Genomic DNA, 19,186 nt, shown 5'->3' with positions numbered 1-19,186 from the left:
ACTGTTGTCTCACTGTCGTCTCAATGACCCTCTGTCCCCAGGTGGATGACCTGTCGGTGCAGCTGGAGAAGGAGGTGTCTCGCTGCAGCCAGCTGGAGAGGGTCAACGGGGAGCTCAAGGAGCAACTGGCCTCCCTGAAGGGCCTGGGCCGCAGCAACGAGCGGCTTGAGCGCAGCAAGAGGCACCTGGAGGAGGAGGTGGGTAGCCCCAGAGGGTAGAGGCGATCCAGTAGCCGGAAGGTCGATAGTTCAAATCCCGGGACGGCCAAAAAACATACGAAAAAAGGGCTGGTTTTACCATCCAGGTTGTACCGGTTGTGCCATTGAGCAAGGCACTTAACCCCTACATTGCTCAAAGAGCGCTGCACTGCGGCTGACTTTCGAATCGGTGCTCCTCCCAAAATTTGTGCAATGGACATATTTTCTTTTAATATGTAAAGTAATCAGTAAGTAAAGCATTCACAAGATCGATTAGTAAAGTATTATTCTGTTGTATTGTAGTTGTTGGGCCTGCGGCGGCAGGTGGAGGCAGGGGTGATGGACCAGAGCCAGGTTGATCAGTACCGACGAGACGCAGAGGAGAGGGCCCGCCAGGAGATCAGACAAAAACTGGAGGAGGTCAACCTCTTCCTACAGGTGGGGGGACACAAGACACATTCTAGAACTGGGCCCTGTTCCGATACCTTTAAATCGATCTGTAAGGACGTGGATAGGTAACAACATGGTTTCCAGTCCGGTTACTATCATAAGCCTTACCGTGTTAGCTCAGTGATTTCCTCAAGGAAGGAAGTTGTCCTTGAGGGCTGCTAGTTTTTCGATGTATTTCTGCCTGGCAGTTAATTAACAGATGAATGGCACTCACTTGGTGAGAGTTTGTGGATACACATGTTTTTACCAATGTCTGTTGCTGCCTGTTGAACACCTCCCTCAGACCCAGGCGGCGTCCCAGGAGGCGTTGGAGCAGATTAAGGCAGCAAACGAGGCCAGCCTGCGCTCCACGCTGGAGCAGCGTATCCGGGAGCTGGAGGGCGAGCTGGGCAGAGCGCACTCCACGCAGCACGACAGTATGAGCCTGCGAGACTCCACCCGCACCGAGCTGGAGCGCTACCGGGAGCTCTACACGGAGGAGCTGCGTCTCCGCAAGGCCCTGGCTGCCAAACTAGAGAGGTGAGACCAAAGTCTGGCTGCATATATCTAGGACCTAATCCCAAATCGACCCCTAGACGCTACACCCTATGTACTTGTGGCGATCTGAGAGGATTTCACAGGTGTTACCATATTGCGTACACCTGTCTAATCCTCTCAGATTTCCACAAGTGCATAGAGAGTAGAGTCTAGGGGTTGATTTGGGGTTCGGCCTAGATGTTAGGTTAAGAGGGAAAGCAAGGTGATGTAGGTTGTGTTTATTAAGGCCCAAAACATTTTTTCAAAACTGAAACAGGGAAGGGACAACCTGGACTTTGTTCAACAATGTTCACTGTTTACCTAATGAACACGACCATAGTGTAGCTCTGTGGCAACCAGACAAATAGGACATGTTATTGTTTCAAGCTTAAAGGGATAGATTGCCCGAATGAAAACATTACTTATGTTTTCCTTCCTCTCCTGCCCCGTAGACTACTTTCAAGGTAAGGATATGTGCATTTGTTATTTAGCTGAACTCTCCCTTTAACTTCCGTGTGGTTATGTGTGCTTAGCTTGGGTGTGTCATCTCTGAATATAGGAGTCTTTGATAACCACAGAGATGTGATAGATCATGAGTGTGTGCTGTTAGAGATACCAAATGGAGGTCATTGTGACTTTGAAATGAACTGTATTTTAATTGCCGATAATGTTAATGTCTGACATGATTTGAAGCACATGAAACAACATTTATTTTTGTCTGCAGCCTACAGAAGTTTTGATAACACTTTACTGGGGTAGTAGGTAGCCTAGTGGTGAAGAGCATTGGGCCAGTAACTGAAAGGTTGCTTGTTCGAATCCCCGAGCTAGGTGACAAATATGTCAATGTGCCCTTGAGCAAGGCACTTAACCGTAATTGATCCTGTAAGTCGCTCTGGATAAATGATTAAAATGTACTGTAGGTGTCCATATGCATGCATTCATAAAGCCTTTATAACAGCTATATAACACAACATTTTGTCAAAAGCTGTCATAAGTAGTTTTAAATAGTTATGAGTCACGGCAATCGGTTGTAATGGGTGTTAAAATTACTGTTAATCCTGGTTTCATATGCTCTAATGTCAACTGTTACTAACAACTGTTATTATGAAGTCTTCATGACAACTTATGTCATATGTTATTACATGCTACATAAGAGTCTACAAACTAGTGATGACAAGTTCGGCTCTTTTTACTGACTCAGATCTTTTCAATTTGTTCAGTCAAAAGAATGAATCTTTCGACTCATTTCGTTCATTTGATTCGGTAACGCCCAGAGCACGCATGACCTCCTACTGGCGAACGATTAACTAAAAACTTGAAAGAATCATGATTCTACAAGTCTCTTGTTCGCCATAGGGGGCTTATTATTGGAGCTGTCCTTTGTGACTGAGACTAATAAAAGTGTGCTTCAAACAATGTACATTTGTGATTGCTAGCCATGTCTATTTATACCTTTGAAACAAGGTTTAGTTGCGGCCGCAACCGGACTAGATTGTTAACAACTCTTGGCGGAATGACACTGCTTGACTGCCGCGAGGCAGATCAGCACAATATCAGTCGCGAACTGCAGCAGCCCCAGAACGATTCGTTCTCGAGTTCGAGTGTTGAGCAGAGGCAGGCTTTGTATGTTTTGCTTCTAATAAAAGCTGTGTCCATCGAGTAATATTCAATAATCAATTAATAGCATTCATTCTTGCACTATGTGATCAACTATCAGTTCTAAACATGTATTTTTCTCCTCTCTGCTGCCTACAGCATGATCTATTTCCCTTCGCGCACATGATAGACTAAATAAGACAGTTGCTGGTCAGAGCACGTGTCCGGAGCTGATGAACCGGTGGAGCGTGTATTAATCCTGCTGTAGAATTAATTGTGGTCAGCAGGTCAAACGAACGGCTAAAATGAACGAGTCACTCTGAAAAACTAATCATGACACTCGAGTTAGTAAAAAGAGTTGAATTAATTGTTCGTGAACTGCACAACACTACTACATACCAGATGTTATAACAAGGTGTCATTTACTAACCTCCTGTGTCACATTATTACATTGAATGGAATGATGGGCGTCTTAACCATGTCATATGGCTAAGATGGTGCCGATAGAGGGCACCTCGCCTCGAGCGCCGATACAACATTGCAGGTTTCTTTTTTTGTGTGTTTTTCCTAGTGTTTTTCTCAAATGTTCTTGATCAGTTTGTTTTGTGCATTACTACACACACCCGGTATAACTTTTGGAATACGAATTGTTGGGTACTCACCGTCCACCCGACCTCCCCAAATTCCCTGAGACAGCAGAACAATGGACTAGCTTCTTCGGCGAGGAGCCGAGCCTCGGAGTCCTACCGGAGAGTAGGAGGCGAAGACGCCGACAGAGAGGCAGACGTGGCGGGGTCTTAGTGAGATTAAGACGCCAGGCAACCCATCCTCCATTACCGAGCATACTACTGGCCAATGTTCAATCATTAATGAACAAACTTGAGGATCTCCTTCCAGAGGGACATCAGATCCTGCAATATACTCAGTTTTTCTGAGACTTTCCTCCGACATCCAGACAGATTATATACAACCAGCGGGTTTTACAGTTTTTCGAGCGGATAGGAAGCGGGCTCTCTCTGGCAAGAGCAAGGGTGGGGGGCTCTGCTTTATGACCAACAACATATGGTGCGACAGGGGAAACATACAGGAACTTGCGGGTTTCTGCTCCGCCGACTTGGAATACTTGGTCATAAAATGTTGTACTTTTTACCTTCAGAGAGAGTTCACTGGGATTATTGCCATGGCTGTGTACATCCCACCCCAAGCCGAGACCAAAAAGGCTGTCAAAGACCTTCATTGGACCCTGAACAAACTGGAGACTGCATTCCCGGAGGCAGCGTTCATTGTTGCGGGGGACTTTAGCAAAGGTAATTAGAGAACCGTGCTCCCAAATTATTACCAACACATCGACTGTCTAACTCACAGATATTCTACACTTTACCACTGCTACATGCCTTTTCGACATGGGTATAAGGCCCTCTCCCGTCCTCCTTTTGGAAAATCCGACCATGACTCCATCTTGCTTCTACAAACAGACTCGAGGGCAGTTCCGGTGATCAGGTCTGTACAGTGTTGGTCCGACCAATCAGAATTCACGCTCCAAGACTGTTTTGATCATGTGGACTGGAATATGTTCTGGGCTGCCTCTGGAGATAATGTTAATGAATACGTCGACTCAGTCATCGGATTCATAAAAAAATTCATAAATGACCTGATACCGATAGTATCTTTCAAAACGTACCTGAATCATAATCCGTGGATTGATAGCAGCCTTGTAGGGAAACTGAAAGAGAGAGATGCTGCTAAGAAATAGGGCCAATAGTTTGGTTAAACAGTACAAATATGATTTACGCAGACCGATCAAGATGGTGAAACACAAGTATAGAGATAAAGTGGAGGAGCAATTCAGCGGGTCGGACACAAGGCGTATGTGGCAGGGGCTACTAACGATCACGGATTACAAAAATAAAGCCAGCCACATCACGGTCACCAACGCTAACCTACCAGACGAGCTAAACACCTTTTTCCTCAAGATTTGAGTACAATGACCCTGAGCTGCCGAGGAGAGCCCCCGATGACAATGTGGGCTACACACTCAGTCTCCACTGAGGACGTATGTAAGTCATTCAAACGTGTTAACCCTCGCAAGGTTGCTGGCCCAGATGGCATTTCTAGCCATGCCCTCAGAGCATGTGCAGACCAGCTGGTTCTCTGACATTTTCTATCTCTCCCTAGCTCAGACCTCTATACCCACCTGCTTCAAGATGTCCACTATCAACCCTGTGCCCAAGAAAGGGAAAGTAACTGAACTGAATGACTACCGACCAGTAGCACTCACTTCCGTCATCATGAAGTGCTTTGAGAGGCTAGTCAAAGACCATATCACCTTCTCCCTCCCTGACACACTCGACACTCTCCAATTCGCCTTCCGCCCTGACAGATCCACGGACGACACAATCGCCGTTGCACTGCACACTTCCCTTACCCACCTGACAAAAGGAATGCATATGTGAGGATGCTGTTCATCGACTACAGCTCGGCCTTCAATACCATAGTGTCCTATAAGCTCATTACAAAGCTCACAGCCCCTTTACTTCCTGACAGGCTGCCCCCAGGTGGCGAAGGAAGGCAACATTACCTCCTCGACACTGATCCTCAACACGGGGGCCCCACAAGGGTGCATCCTCAGTCCCCTCCTGTTTTCTCTGTATACCCATGACTGCTTGGTCTCACACAGTTCTAACTCCATCATCAAGTTCGCTGACGTAGTTGGCCTGATCACCAACAACGATGAGGCAGCCTACAGGCAAGACATAGGCACACTGACGGCATGGTGCCAGGTAAACAACCTTTCCCTCAACGTTGGCAAAACAAAGGAGCCGATTGTGGAATTTAGGAGGAACCAGGCTGGAAACGCCCCCATCCTCATCAACGGGGAGACGTTGAATAACTTTAAATTCCTCGGCGTACACATCTCAAAGAAGCTGAAATGTGCAGCGATGCTCCCCATCCAACCTGACAGAGATTGATGACATTTGTAATGAGTTTCTGTAAATTATTTTTGGTAGCATTTCTATTTTGAAGATTCAAGAAAACTTGTTGTGCATTTTTCACAATTATCCATCCAATTAGCTTTTTTAAGTAATATTACACTTGATTATTCTTGAATAAGTATCTCCAATTATTTTTGTTTTTCCTCTAACCTATTTTGTGCCTCTATATTACAGTTTCCATTTCCATCTACCTCCTCTGTTATTTCCTTTATTAGTCTAATCTCTTTTGACCGAAACGGCTTTTGTTTTAATGATGAGTTTTGTATTGAATGGCCTCTAAAAGTACATTTAAAAGTGTCCCATACAATAAGGGTATCTGCTGTACCTGCGTTGTGCAGAAAAAAAGTATATTATCAATTATTCTGTCTTAGTTAAGAACAAATTGTCATTCAATAGGCTTTGATTACATTTCCAATATCCCTGTCCACGTGGAAATTCTGTAAGAGTTATATGGAGGCCAATTATATGGTGGTCCGATTGCATTCTGTCTCCTATTAATACTTTTTTTTACTTTTGATGCCAGCAAGAATGAGACCAGGAAGTAATCAAGACGGCTAGCTTGATTAAGCCTCCTCCAAGTATATCTCACTAGGTTAGGGATTTTCTGCCTCCATATATCCACTAGTTCTAATGTATCCATGATATTTGTGATCTCCTTAAGTGCTTGAGAGTGATTTCCTTTACAACCCATTGAGGTACTTAAAACCGTATTATAATCTCCAACCATGATAATAGATTCATTCATTTCGTGTGAGCTCAATATATTATTATATATAGTTTAGAAGAAGTGTGGATCATCATTATTTGGCCCATATAGATTAATTTGCCAGATCTGTTTTTGGTCTGATAGCATATTTAAAATAATCCATATTCCTTGAGGATCTGTTTGCACAATCGGATAAAAATGTTTTATTAATTAGTTTAATCACCCCTTTTGAGTTTCTTTGCCCATGGCAAAAATATATTTCTCCCTCCCAGTCATTTTCCCACCCAACCTCATCAATATTTGTAGTGAGTTTCCTGTAAACAATAAATATGATATTCTTTCTCTTTTAGCCAGGTAAAGATGGATTTTATGATCTGCTAAGCCATTACAATTGTAACTGGCTATACTTTTTATTGTGACTTGATGTTCCAAACATATTGCTCACTATATGTATGCTGCAGAGAGATGAGAGGGCATGAGAAAACAAGTTTTGATAAGTCAGGGAAATTAAAGTGCTGAAAACATGTTCGCTCACTATTTTAATAAGAAGATGGAGAACAAGCTATATGATGAAAAATACTGGTCTGAGACCAGTCACCCGGACAGCTGATTAAACTGTGGGTTTGCACAACCAAATCATTTCTGCACAAACTGTCAGAAACTGTTTCCAGGAAACACATCTGCTTGCTCGTCGTCCTCACCAGGGTCTTGACCTGACTGCAGTTCGGCATCCTAACCGACTTCAGTGGACATATGCTCACATTCGATGGCCACTGGCACGCTGGAGAAGTGTGGTCTTCACGGATGAATCCCGGTTTCAACTGTAACGGGCAGATGGCTTGCATTGTGTCATCAGTGGTTTGCTGATGTCAATGTTGTAAACAGAGTACCCCATGGTGGCGGTGGGGGTATGGGCAGGCATAAGTTACAGACAACTAACACAATTGAATTTTATCAATGGCAACTTGAATGCACAGGGATACCGTGACAAGATTCTGAGGCCCATTGTCGAGCCATTCTACCACCGCCATGACCATGTTTCAGCATGATAATGCACGGCCCCATGTCACAAGGATCTGTACACGATTCCTGGAAGCTGAATGTTTCCCATTTCTTCCATGGCCTGCATACTCACCAGACATGTCACCCATTGAGCATGTTTGGGATGCTCTGAATCGACGTGTACGACAGCGTGTTCCAGGTCCTACCAATATCCAGCAACTTTGCACAGCCATTGAAGAGGAGTGGGATAACATTCCACAGGCCACAACGGCCTGATCAATTTATGTTAAGGAGATTTCGCACTGCATGAGGCAAATGGTGGTCGACATTTCCTTCCCATAAAGTTGACTTGTTTTCTGATCCACTTCCCTACCTGTGGCCAACAGATGCATATCTGTGTTCCCAGTCAGGTGAAATCCATAGATTAGGGCCTAATTTAATGTATTTCAATTTACTTATTTCCTTATATGAACTGTGCGGCTTTTGAAATTATCAATCATAGTCTGCTGCTGGAAAAATGGCTTTACACCCCCTGATATATTGTGGATAAATAGTTTCTTGTCTAACAGAACACAGAGGGTGTTCTTTAATGGAAGCCTCTCCAACATAATCCAGTTAGAATCAGGAATTCCCCAGGGCAGCTGTCTAGGCCCCTTTACTTTATTTAATCTTTACTAATGACATTTGAGTAAAGCCAGTGTGTCTATGAATGCGGATTACTCAACACTATACACGTCAGCTACTACAGCGCCAGCTACTACAGCGACTGAAATGATTGCAACACTTAACAAAGAGCTGCAGATAGCTTCAGATTGGGTGGCAAGGAATAAGTTAGTCCTAAATATTTCAAAAACTAAAAGCATTGTATTTAGGACAAATCATTAACTAAACCCTAATCCTCAACTAAATCTTGTAATAAATAATGTGGAAATTGAGCAAGTTGAGGTGTCTAAACTGCTTGGAGTAACCCTGGATTGTAAACTGGCATGGTCAAAACATATTGATACAACAGTAGCTAAAATGGGGAGAAGTCTGTCCATAAAAAATTGCTGCTCTACCTTATTAACAGCACTATCAACAAGGCAGGTCCTACAGGCTCTAGTTGTGTCGCACCTGGACTACTGTTCAGTCGTGTGGTCAGGGGCCACAAAGAGGGACTTAGGAAAATTGCAATTGGCTCAGAACAGGGCAGCACGGCTGGCCCTTGGATGTACACAGAGAGCTAACATTAATAATAAGCATGTCAATCTCTCCTGGCTCAAGGTGGAGGAGAGATTGACTTCATAACTACTTGTATTTGTGAGAGGTATTGACATGTTGAAACTACCGAACTGTCTGTTAAAACAACTAGCATACCCCACAAGACATGCCACCAGAGGTCTCTTCACAGTCCCTAAGTCCAGAACATACTATGGGAGGCGCACAGTACTACATAGAGCCATGACTACATGGAACTCTATTTCACATCAGGTAACTGATGCAAGCAGTAGAATCAGATTTACAAAACAGATAAAAAATACACTTTATGGAACAGCGGGAACTGTGAAGCAACACAAACATAGGCACAGACACATGCATACACACACATGATAACATACGCACTATACACAAGCGTACACATGGATTTTGTGTTGTAGATATGTGGTAGTGGAGTAGGGGCCTGAGGGCACACACTTAGTGTGTTGTGAAATATGTTATGAATGTATTGTAATGTTTTAGAAATTGTATAACTGCCTTAATTTTGCCGGACCACAGGAAGAGTAGCTGCTGCCTTGGTTAATGGGGATCCATAATAAATTAAAATGCAAACTCAGTAAAATCTTAGAAAAGTGTTGCATTTTGCGTTAATAATTTTGTTCAGTGTATATTTTCACAAATCGATACTTGGAGTCAACTATCGATAAAAAATAATATTGTGATATGTGACTAACAATTTTTAAAAATTTTTTATCACTATCAGATACGGGAAGGGCCGTTGTGCCGCAAGTGTTTTTTATTTGTTTTTTAAAGAAAATGTTGGCTGTTTGCTTGGGTACAGTGAAAGTATTCAGCCCCCTTGGCATTTTTCCTATTTGGTTGCCTTACAATCTGGAATTAAAATGGATTTTGGGGGAGGGGGTTGTATCATTTGATTTACATAACATGCCTACCACTTTGAAGATGCAACATATTTTTTATTGTGAAACAAACAAGAAATATGACAAAAAAACAGAACTTGAGCGTGCATAACTATTCTTTACTTCCGTAAAGCCCAGCTCTGTGGAGTGTGCGGCTTAAAGTGGTCCTATGGATAGATACTCCAATCTCCGCTGTGGAGCTTTGCAGCTCCTTAAGGGTTATCTTTGGTCTCTTTGTTGCCTCTCTGATTAATGCCCTTCTTGCCTGGTCCTTGAGTTTTGGTGGGCAGCCCTCTCTTGGCAGGTTTGTTGTGGTGCCATATTCTTTAAATGTTTTAATAATGGATTTAATGGTGCTCCGTGGGATGTTCAACATTTCAGATATTTTTTTATAAGCCAACTCTGATCTGTACATCTCCACAACTTTGTCCCTGACCTATTTGGAGAGCTCCTTGGTCTTCATGGTGCCGCTTGCTTGGTGGTTCCCCTTGCTTAGTGGTGTTGCAGACTCTGGGGCCATTCAGAACAGGTGTGTATATATACTGAGATCATGTGACAGATCATGTGACACTTGGATTGCACACAGGTGGACTTTATTTAACTAATTATGTGACTTCTGAAGGTAATTGGTTGCACCAGATCTTATTTAGGGGCTTCATAGCAAAGGGGATGAATACATATGCACGCACGACATTTCCGTTACTTATTGTTTCGAATTTTTGAAACAAGTTATTTTTTTCATTTCACTTCACCAATTTGGACTATTTTGTTTATGTCCATTACATGAAATTAAAATTTAAATCCATTTAAATTACAGGTTGTAATGCAACAAAATAGGAAAAACGCCAAGGGGGATGAATACTTTTGCAAGGCACTGTACTTTGATAGAAGGGAGCTCTATACAATACTGTGCATTGCCTTACATTTGTTTTGGACTTGGGCACTCTGATGAGACCCCTGGTGGTATGTCTGATGGGGTAAGTATATCTGTCAGAACTATATGTAAGTTAATTATTTCTCATTAAAGCAATGCAGACAGTCATGCATCTTGCTGATATTATCCCATTGTCTACAGTGAAGGGCAAGACGTGCTGCTCTTTTCTGGGCCAGGTGCAGCTTTCCTGGGTCCTTTTTTGCAGCACCTGACCATATAACCGGGCAATAGTCAAGATGGACCTCTTTATCACAGACAGACTTCTCCCCATCTTTACAACAATAGAATCAGTATGCCTTGACAATGACAGTTTAGAATCTAAGGTAACACCAAGAAAGTTTAGTATCCTTTAGTTGCTCAACAGCCACTTTATTTAGTACCAGATTCAGCTGAGGTCTAGTACGTAGGGAATGCTTTGTACCATATACAATGCTTTTGGTTTTAGTTATGTTTAAGACTAGTTTATTCCTAGCAACCCATTCTACAACTGACTGCAACAACTGACTCTTTGTTTGGGGTTGCAGTGATATCACAAGCTGTGGGTGCTGACAAACTTAATGAACACCTGCTCTTTCCATGACATAATGACCAGGTGAATCCAGGTGAAAGCTATGATCCCTTATTGATGTCACTTGTTAAATTCACTTTAATCAGTGTAGATGAAGGGGAGGAGACAGGTTAAAGAAGGACAGAGCTCTTATCCAGAGAGCACGGCCCAGCAGAGTGGGGCCGCAGTGGTCCAGGCTGTGCCCAGGCAGTTGATTGACTAGGACAGGGAGAGGTAGCTGGAGGGGCATCCGAAGCCATGGAGGGAACACCCAAGCCCCCGGCAGAAGACAGCTGGTACAGGGGCTCAAAGCGATTTGAAAGTCTTAATTCCGGACGCGGTGGAAGAAGGCAGGCGCGCCGAGAACGATTGTTCTCCTCCTTTCTGGTTCTGACGCATCCATTTACTCTCACCTGGAGTCGAACAGTGAGCAGGCATTTTCTGGTTCAAGCTTGTAGAGGGGTGCAGTGGTGGAAATTGATCATAGTCCAGGGCGTTCCCATTATGATCCTCTTGGATGTGTTGATAGGAAGCATTTAAAAATGCCGATAGTCTCATAGAATCCTTATTCAGTTCAAGGCGCTTGGTCAATTTTTTTATTTTTTTTCATGAAGTGTAATAATCCTTTCTTTAGCTGCATCAAGTTCAATATATTTTTCACAAATGAAGGTATCCATCGGACCTTTCCCTGTGACAACAATGAACATGTGGCATATTATACATTTAATAGCTTGCGAGTACCCCGCAGATTTTTCAAACAGAAATTTGCATCCTGTAGCACTAACTCCAAAAAGTTTTGGGACACTGTAAAGTCCATGGAGAATAAGAGCACCTCCTCCCAGCTACCCACTGCACTGAGGTTAGGAAACACTGTCACCACCGATAAATCTATGATAATCGAGAATTTCAAAAAGCATTTTGCTACGGCTGGCCATGCTTTCCACCTGGCTACCCCTACCCCTGCCACCAGCTCTGTACCCTCCGCTGCAACTTGCCCATGCCCCCCCCGCTTCTCCTTCACCCAAATTCAGATAGCTGATGTCCTGAAAGCTGTGCTAAATCTGGACCCCTACAAATCAGCTGGGCTAGACAATCTGGACCCTTTCTTTCTATAATTAGCCGCCGAAATTGTCGCAACCCCTATTAGTAGCCTGTTCAACCTCTCTTTCGTATCGTCTGAGATCCCCAGAGATTGGAAAGCTACCGCGGTCATCCCCCTCTTCAAACAGGGTGACACTAGATCCAAACTGAGCCTTTTCATAAGTGAAATTATGTTGCTCCATTGCCAAATTACGTAACTTCCTAACAGATTTTTCCTCCTTCCTCATTATATTTACCGGCCATTGTGCACTCATTAAATCCCATGCTGTGTATACTTCTTTCATGTAATCTAATTCCCATTTCGGGTTGCTTATCGCTTTATCAATTATACATTTCCGTGCTACTTGTAATTTATCCCTTTTAAAACTACCATCAAGAGGATAGTCATTATCTGTCCATGCTGATAAATCACTAAGATATGGTTCCACATAAAAAAATTATGTGGTGTTGATTCTCTATATTTTTAACAGAGATATGTTTGAGATGCGGATTTGTCTGTAACAATTTCGTCATAGCCTTTCTTTCCCTTTCTTAAATATTTTAATGTGCAGTGGTTGTATGAATTTTGGATCTGTTCTTCCAGAACTGTCCCAGAGTCTGTTTTGAACCATCAACATATATTTTTGCAATATTTTGTAGGCTACCAAGGGTGGCCAACCATCCTCCAGGAGAGCCTTAAAGGGGCAGTGTTGTATTTTGAGACGTGCTGGAATATGCAAAGAAGCCAATAGGCATGGTGTAGCCTACATTTATGTCTGATTCCCTATGGTAATACAATATAGTAATGCATTTCATTTTGTAAAGTGGTTCCTTGCATCATACATTGATGTAAAAATGGTGTTTCAGACCATTTTGTATATTTGGAAAAGTGACGTGAGCTTTTGGACAAGTTAAAAAATCTGTCCTACTTGTCCGAAAGACTGGAGTGATCATTATAGGTTAAAACACTTGAACGTCTAAAACTAGATAGAAAGTGTGTAGAAATTATGGACCTATATATATTTTCAAATAACTGCCAATTTTCTGGCCCGTAAATTGAATTTGACAAACAAATCGGTAAGAAAAAGTATCTGTGTGGCCCTCCGTTGATTTACTAAATCCCAATGTGGCCCTCGAGCCAAAAAGTTTGCCCACCCCTCTTATAACGTGTTATACAGATGTTATAAAGGCTTTATGAATGCATGCAAAAGGACACCTACAGTAAAGTGTTACCAAAGTCAGTCCGTAACTCACCCACAAATACAACCACTCTCACTCTCGGTTACACGCTGTGAACCACAGTTTTGTCTCTTTTGAGGTTGTACTGTATTCTATAAAAGTTCCCAAAATTATTGGTTTTTTGGGAAATCCCAATGAGGGATTCCCTCCTGATTCCCAGGAATCCTCCAACCGGGATTTCTGAAAAACCTTTTGAATTGTGGGAACATTTCCGGAATTTTGCAACCCCAAATCTGAATGCTGAACCCCCAGTCATGGTGCTTCTCTCTGTCATCAATCCCAGGTCCAATGAGCGGCTGGCGGAGGCCAACACCAAGCTGATGAGTGAGCGCCACCGCAGCAAGTCCCTGATAGCCAGCAGCATCGTCAACGGCAGCCTGGGTGCGCCCCTGGACATGGGCTCCCTGGGGTCGGTGGGTGCCTACGGGGCCACGCTGGGGCCCCTCAACAGGAGCCTGGGAGGATCTCTCCTCAGCCCCCTGGGGGATGGGGGCCAGAGCAGCAGGGTGGAGGCTTACCTGGCTAAGGTGAGCCGAGCGTTCTGATCAGCAGGCTGACTGAATTCTGAATGGCAATAGAAAATATGCAGGGACTGTGCTCCACATTGCTTAAAGGGATAGTTCACGTTTTTGAAGATTTTGTATATTTTTGACTTGACTTAACCTTTTTGACTTGTGAGGGGATGTTGCATTGTGTTTCCATGCATTCAGATGTCCTTGGTTTACTTTTGACCATTTTTGTAACATATCCCATCTCCATGGTGTCATAATTGGGAGTCAGCAGTGTACTTTTTATGTTCTTTTTATGTAACTGAAAGAGTAGTTAGTTACATTGTAGTTAAATTTTTTTATAAAAGTGGCTGTCGTTAAATTAAACTTAATGACTAAACTGTTCTAATGCTTTGCTTACAATTCTTTCCAAGTGCTGTCTTTCTTCCTCTTCTCACTAGACCTACAGTGAGGGAAAAAAGTATTTGATCCCCTGCTGATTTTGTACGTTTGCACACTGACAAAGACATGATCAATCTATAATTTTAATGGTAGGTTTATTTGAACAGTGAGAGACAGAATATCAACAAAAAAATCCAGAAAAACGCATGTCAAAAATGTTATAAATTAATTTGCATTTTAATGAGGGAAATAAGTATTTGACCCCTCTGCAAAACATTACTTAGTACTTGGTGGCAAAACCCTTGTTGGCAATCAGAGGTCAGACGTTTCTTGTAGTTGGCCACCAGGTTTGCACACATCTCAGGAGGGATTTTGTCCCACTCCTCTTTGCAGATCTTCTCCAAGTCATTAAGGTTTCGAGGCTGACGTTTGGCAACTCGAACCATCAGCTCCCTCCACAGATTTTCTATGGGATTAAGGTCTGGAGACTGGCTAGGCCACTCCAGGACCTTAATGTGCTTCTTCATGAGCCACTCCTTTGTTGCCTTGGCCGTGTGTTTTGGGTCATTGTCATGCTGGAATACCCATCCACGACCCATTTTCAATGCCCTGGCTGAGGGAAGGAGGTTCTCACCCAAGATTTGACAGTACATCGTCCCTTTGATGCGGTGAAGTTGTCCTGTCCCCTTAGCAGAAAAACACCCCAAAAGCATAATGTTGCCTCCTCCATGTTTGACGGTGGGGATGGTGTTCTTGGGGTCATAGGCAGCATTCCTCCTCCTCCAAACACGGCGAGTTGAGTTGATGCCAAAGAGCTCGATGTTGGTCTCATCTGACCACAACACTTTCACCCAGTTCTCCTCTGAATCATTCAGATGTTCATTGGCAAACTTCAGACAGCCCTGTATATGTGCTTTCTTGAGCAGGGGGACCTTGCGGGCGCTGCAGGATTTCAGTCCTTCACGGCGTAGTGTGTTACCAATTGTTTTCTTGGTGACTATGGTCCCAGCTGCCTTGAGATCATTGACAAGATCCTCCCGTGTAGTTCTGGGCTGATTCCTCACCGTTCTCATGATCATTGTAACGCCACGAGGTGAGATCTTGCATGGAGCCCCAGGCCGAGGGAGATTGACAGTTATTTTGTGTTTCTTCCATTTGCGAATAATCGCACCAACTGTTGTCACCTTCTCACCAAGCTGCTTGGCGATGGTCTTGTAGCCCATTCCAGCCTTGTGTAGGTCTACAATCTTGTTCCTGACATCCTTGGAGAGCTCTTTGGTCTTGGCCATGGTGGAGAGTTTGGAATCTGATTGATTGATTGCTTCTGTGGACAGGTGTCTTTTATACAGGTAACAAGCTGAGATTAGGCACACTCCCTTTAAGAGTGTGCTCCTAATCTCAGCTCGTTACCTGTATAAAACACACCTGGGAGCCAGAAATCTTTCTGATTGAGAGGGGGTCAAATACTTATTTCCCTCATTAAAATGCAAATCAATTTATAACATTTTTGGATTGGATTTTTTTGTTGTTATTCTGTCTCTCACTGTTCAAATAAACCTACCATTAAAATTATAGACTGATCATTTCTTTGTCAGTGGGCAAATGTACAAAATCAGCAGGGGATCAAATACTTTTTTCCCTCACTGTATATATGACTAAATGTCCATCCTGTATCACCTCTATTCTTCTCTCGCCATCTTTCCTTTCCTCCTATTCTTCTAGAGTTTTCTTATATTGGGACTTTGTGCCTAACCTCTCTTCTATTTCTCAATCCTTCAGCTTCTAGCTCAAAAGTATGTCTCTCATCTCTCCTCTGTTCAGCCAGACTCATGACCAGGTGTGTAGGTGTGTGTTAGCTGACTGACCTGCACCTGCTGCTGCTTCACTCTCCTCTGACCCTCCCCCCTCACCTTCCCATTGGCCCACGCTTGCAGCACTCCACACGTAACCATGGTTTCACAGCATGTGAGAGGGGGTGCATTTGTTTTAGCTTGGCCAGTGCCCCAGGTGGGCGGAGTTTTCTCTTTATGACAAATAGAATGGGCTAAAATCTGCAAACTCCACCCACCCGGTGCACCAGATGACCAAAAGTGAATGCACCCAGTTCTAGTTCAGTTAGTTTTAGGGCTACACATTGTAGCTGCACTAGTGTCCTATCAAGTAATGCAGGGTCACGTTCAGTTTGGCAAACGTTGCAGATAGAAATGGCACGTATAAACCAGGTGTAATTCCTTATTCTACATGTCAGAGAGGCATGGTTGCTCGACATCAGGGCTCTCAACCCTGTTCCTGGAGAGCTACGCTCCTGTAGGTTTTGCTCCAACCCCATTTGCAACTAACCTGATTCAGCTTATTTATTAGAATCAGGAGCTCTAGATTAGGGTTGGAGCTAAAACCTACAGGACGGTAGCTCTCAAGGAACAGGGTTGGAGACTCTGCTCTACATTATAGGCCTACATTTTACATCGGAACATTCCATAACGTTGTGTCCCACTGAACGCAGCCCAGTTGTCACAGATGTCAAAACTATGAATTCGCATTTTAGAGAGGAATTGAGAGAAATACAATTTGGGGGAAATCCTTGAGAAATTCTGGTCGAAACCCTTCTGAATTCCCTGAACCCGTTTTGCTGTGACAACTGTCTGTCATAGGAGATTTTCTTTAGTAACGATTTGACGGTTTGGGATGTCATTCATTTCAATTCAGTATGAATGTAGCCCAGCAATGTTTATTTAAATATCTTAACATACAGATTTAGCCATCTTTTGACCATCTGCCATTCCAGACATATTTTGTTAATTTATGAAAAAATCAGGCCTTTCATAGAGTATCTTGGTGAAACAGCTTGAACAGGGATTTAATTGTTGGACACATGTTTTAGTCAACTTTTCACAACATTCGCACAAATGTTTCAGGAACAATTGACTAGATTCAAATGAAATACAATGTGTTCTAGATCTGTTCAATAAAACTGCAGCAAAAGCAGCTACTGTATTGTCTTGCTAAGGTGTTGTGCTTGTTGAAATGATCAAAATGGAGACTCCTCAGAGGAGGAAGGGGAGGACCATCCTCAGTGAATTTCATAAAAATAGTGAAACATTAAAAAAATCTATCATTTTTATATAAAACTATACTAAATATATTAACGTCACCAAATAGTAGCGTAGCTTCGACAGCACTCTGTAGGGTAGCACCATAGTGTAGCCAGAGGACAGCTATTTTCCATCCTCTACATTATTTATTAATTTTTTTACATTTTATTCATTTAGCAGACGCTCTTATATAGAGCGACTTACAGGAGCAATTAGGGTTAAGTGCCTTGCACAAGAGCGCATCGACAGATTTTTCACCAAATCGGCTCAGGGATTCGAACCAGTTACTGGCCCAATACTCTTAACCGCTAGGCTACCTCCTCTGGGTACATTGATCTCAATACAAAACCTAGGAGGCTCATGGTTCTCACCCCCTTCCATAGACTTACACAGTAATTATGACAACTTCCGGAGGACATCCTCCAACCTATTAGAGCTCTTGCAGCATGAACTGACGTTGTCCACCCAATCAAAGGATCAGAGAATGAATCTAGTACTGAAAGCATAAGCTACAGCTAGTTAGCACTGCAGTGCATAAAATGTGAAAGACAATAGTTGAACAGTTTTGAACAAATATATTTGTTTAAATATGAAGAAGCAAGAGAGAGCGAGCGAGAGAGCTAGCTATATTTAGTAAAAATAAAAAAATAAACTTTCACTTAGCTAGCGAATGCAGCTAGCTGGTTTAGCCTACTCAAACACCTGTATCAAACGGAGAGGGATGCTGTGTTAGCTAGCTGGCTATGGCTATCCAACACTGGAACTCTTCCAAATCAAGGTAAGCTTTTGGGTGTATTAATTTATTGCCACCGGGGCCCGCCGGTGTAACTGCTAAACTGCTTGCTGACTGTACTGCGTGATTGTATCGGGTTTACTAACATGTAGGTTGTAGTAGCTATGTTGACTATGACATTAGCTAATATGGTTTGGCTTGGAACGTTTTTTTTGCCTGATCACAGCTGATGGGTTGTGCACTGAAGTCCACAAGCGAAGGGAAAAGGTGAGAGGAGAGCGCATAGATGCGAGAAGGAATTATACAACGGGCAAAATGATCATGCTGTTTGTATGTGGCTGCTATGAAAACTGTGTTTGCGTGTGATCAGGGGTGTATTCATTCCTCCGATTCAGTTGAAAAACGTATTTTAAACTGAAAATGTCAATATCATGTTAGTAGCCTAAACCTATCGATGTTACATCGAGCTGGGTGAATGGAATATGAATGACAGTCAACCAATATGTTGTAATAGAAATAAGGCCATGCTCATAAAAACAATTAGCGTCCTCCCTCATTTTAAATGTCACCGACTGCCACTGACCTCCCAGTAAAATAATCTAACAATGAACACTGTTCAATTGGTGTAATTCAACCACTACAGAAATACCATTTGTAGGCTGAAGCAGAGCTTTGCTTGCATGCTCTGTTGTGTTTCAAAAATTGCAGTGCTTTTTCTCATGCAGTTCTGTCTGCCTTTTTCATCAAGCACATTTTACCAACATTAGCTTATGTTCAGTGCATTTAATACCAACAAGTAAAGCGGGCAATTTTCCTATTTTTATGGAAAATGGTCTTCTACTTTTCAGATGGTGCAAGTTCTTGTTGTTTTATAAGGATATCCATTATAAAAATATATATAAAAATGCTGAAAATTGTTTCTTCTTTAAAAGCCCACAGCAGTGATAAAGCTTTTGGTTATACCAAAATAGCTCAGAATATGCTTGCTCTTCTTTTCTAGATGCAGAATGAATTGGAGAGAAACATATCAAAGGAGTTGGACCATGGTAAGTGTTTATGCAGGGACTAAATTCAGTCCAAAACATATGACACGT

At 42.8% G+C, this 19,186-nt stretch overlaps 1 protein-coding gene across 1 annotated transcript in view; it reads left to right on the top strand.

Annotated features, from left to right (window-relative positions):
- Positions 1–19,186, top strand: part of si:ch211-272n13.3 (ankyrin repeat domain-containing protein 26) — a 111,757-nt gene that overhangs the window by 90,339 nt on the left and 2,232 nt on the right. Inside the window, exons 40-44 of the mRNA XM_041837611.2 lie at positions 42–197; positions 501–635; positions 931–1,166; positions 13,661–13,904; positions 19,093–19,138. Coding sequence (XP_041693545.2) covers positions 42–197; positions 501–635; positions 931–1,166; positions 13,661–13,904; positions 19,093–19,138 — 817 coding nt within the window. The remainder of the gene's footprint in view (positions 1–41; positions 198–500; positions 636–930; positions 1,167–13,660; positions 13,905–19,092; positions 19,139–19,186) is intronic.

Source organism: Coregonus clupeaformis, chromosome 19 (assembly GCF_020615455.1).
Source record: "Coregonus clupeaformis isolate EN_2021a chromosome 19, ASM2061545v1, whole genome shotgun sequence".
NCBI classification, from domain to species: Eukaryota; Metazoa; Chordata; class Actinopteri; order Salmoniformes; family Salmonidae; genus Coregonus; species Coregonus clupeaformis.
This window is presented reverse-complemented; position numbering and strand designations above follow the sequence as displayed.